The sequence below is a fragment of the Pteropus alecto genome, unplaced genomic scaffold (genome assembly GCF_000325575.1).
Source record: "Pteropus alecto unplaced genomic scaffold, ASM32557v1 Scaffold7279, whole genome shotgun sequence".
NCBI lineage: Eukaryota > Metazoa > Chordata > Mammalia > Chiroptera > Pteropodidae > Pteropus > Pteropus alecto.
Window position 1 is genome coordinate 1 of NW_006442311.1, and position 761 is coordinate 761.

Sequence of the window (761 nt, forward strand, 5' to 3'; positions counted from 1 at the left end):
TTTATTGACTCTTCACTTAACAGCAGGATTTTCAGGAACAAAAGGAAATCCTTAAATGATGATAACTGTAGTTTTAAACTGACTTGGGTTTGATTGATTAACATGGGTTATCCAAGAATCTCTTCAATGCGTCCTTCACATCCTTATTCTTTAGGCTGTAAATGAGGGGATTCAGCATTGATATCACTAGCATGTAGAAGACCCAGGCCATTTTATCTGTATCTAATGAGTGGTTGGTCTTCGGTTGCAAATACATGAAGAGAAGAGTCCCGTAGAACACAGTGACAGCCGTCACGTGAGACGCACAGTTGGAAAAGCCTTTCGTTGCCCCTCTGAGGAACGTATCCTCAAAATGGCAAGGATGATGTTGAAGTAGGATATTAGAACAATAATCATAGAGAAAAACAAATTGGTCTTTGAAAAGGCAAACACAGCTGTTTCTGGAATGTAAATATCAGAACAGGACAATGGCAACAAATGGATGTTATCACAGTAAAAATGGTTGATTACATTGGAAGAGCAATAGGACACAGAGAATACACAGGAAGAGACAGTGAGTGCTGTGGTCAGACTGTGGAAGTACGTGAGGGACACCAGCAGAAGGCAGATCTGTGGAGACACCACCACCATGTAGCACAGGGAATTGCAAATAGCCACGTAGCGGTCATAAGCCATTGCAACCAGCATGAAAACCTCGGCCACGATACAAACTAAGAATCCACCCACCTGGGCTGCACATCCATAGTAGGATATGGTTTCTT

At 42.2% G+C, this 761-nt stretch overlaps 1 protein-coding gene across 1 annotated transcript; it reads right to left on the bottom strand.

The window, feature by feature from the left end:
- Window positions 1–97: 97 nt before the first annotated feature.
- Window positions 98–753, bottom strand: LOC107196333 (olfactory receptor 8J2-like; the record flags this gene model as incomplete). The annotated part of the gene is given in 2 exon segments (XM_015596402.1): window positions 98–318; window positions 321–753. Coding segments are annotated over 2 exon segments (654 nt in total), but the record flags the coding sequence as incomplete, so codon positions are not given.
- Between the last annotated feature and the right edge of the window lie 8 nt (window positions 754–761).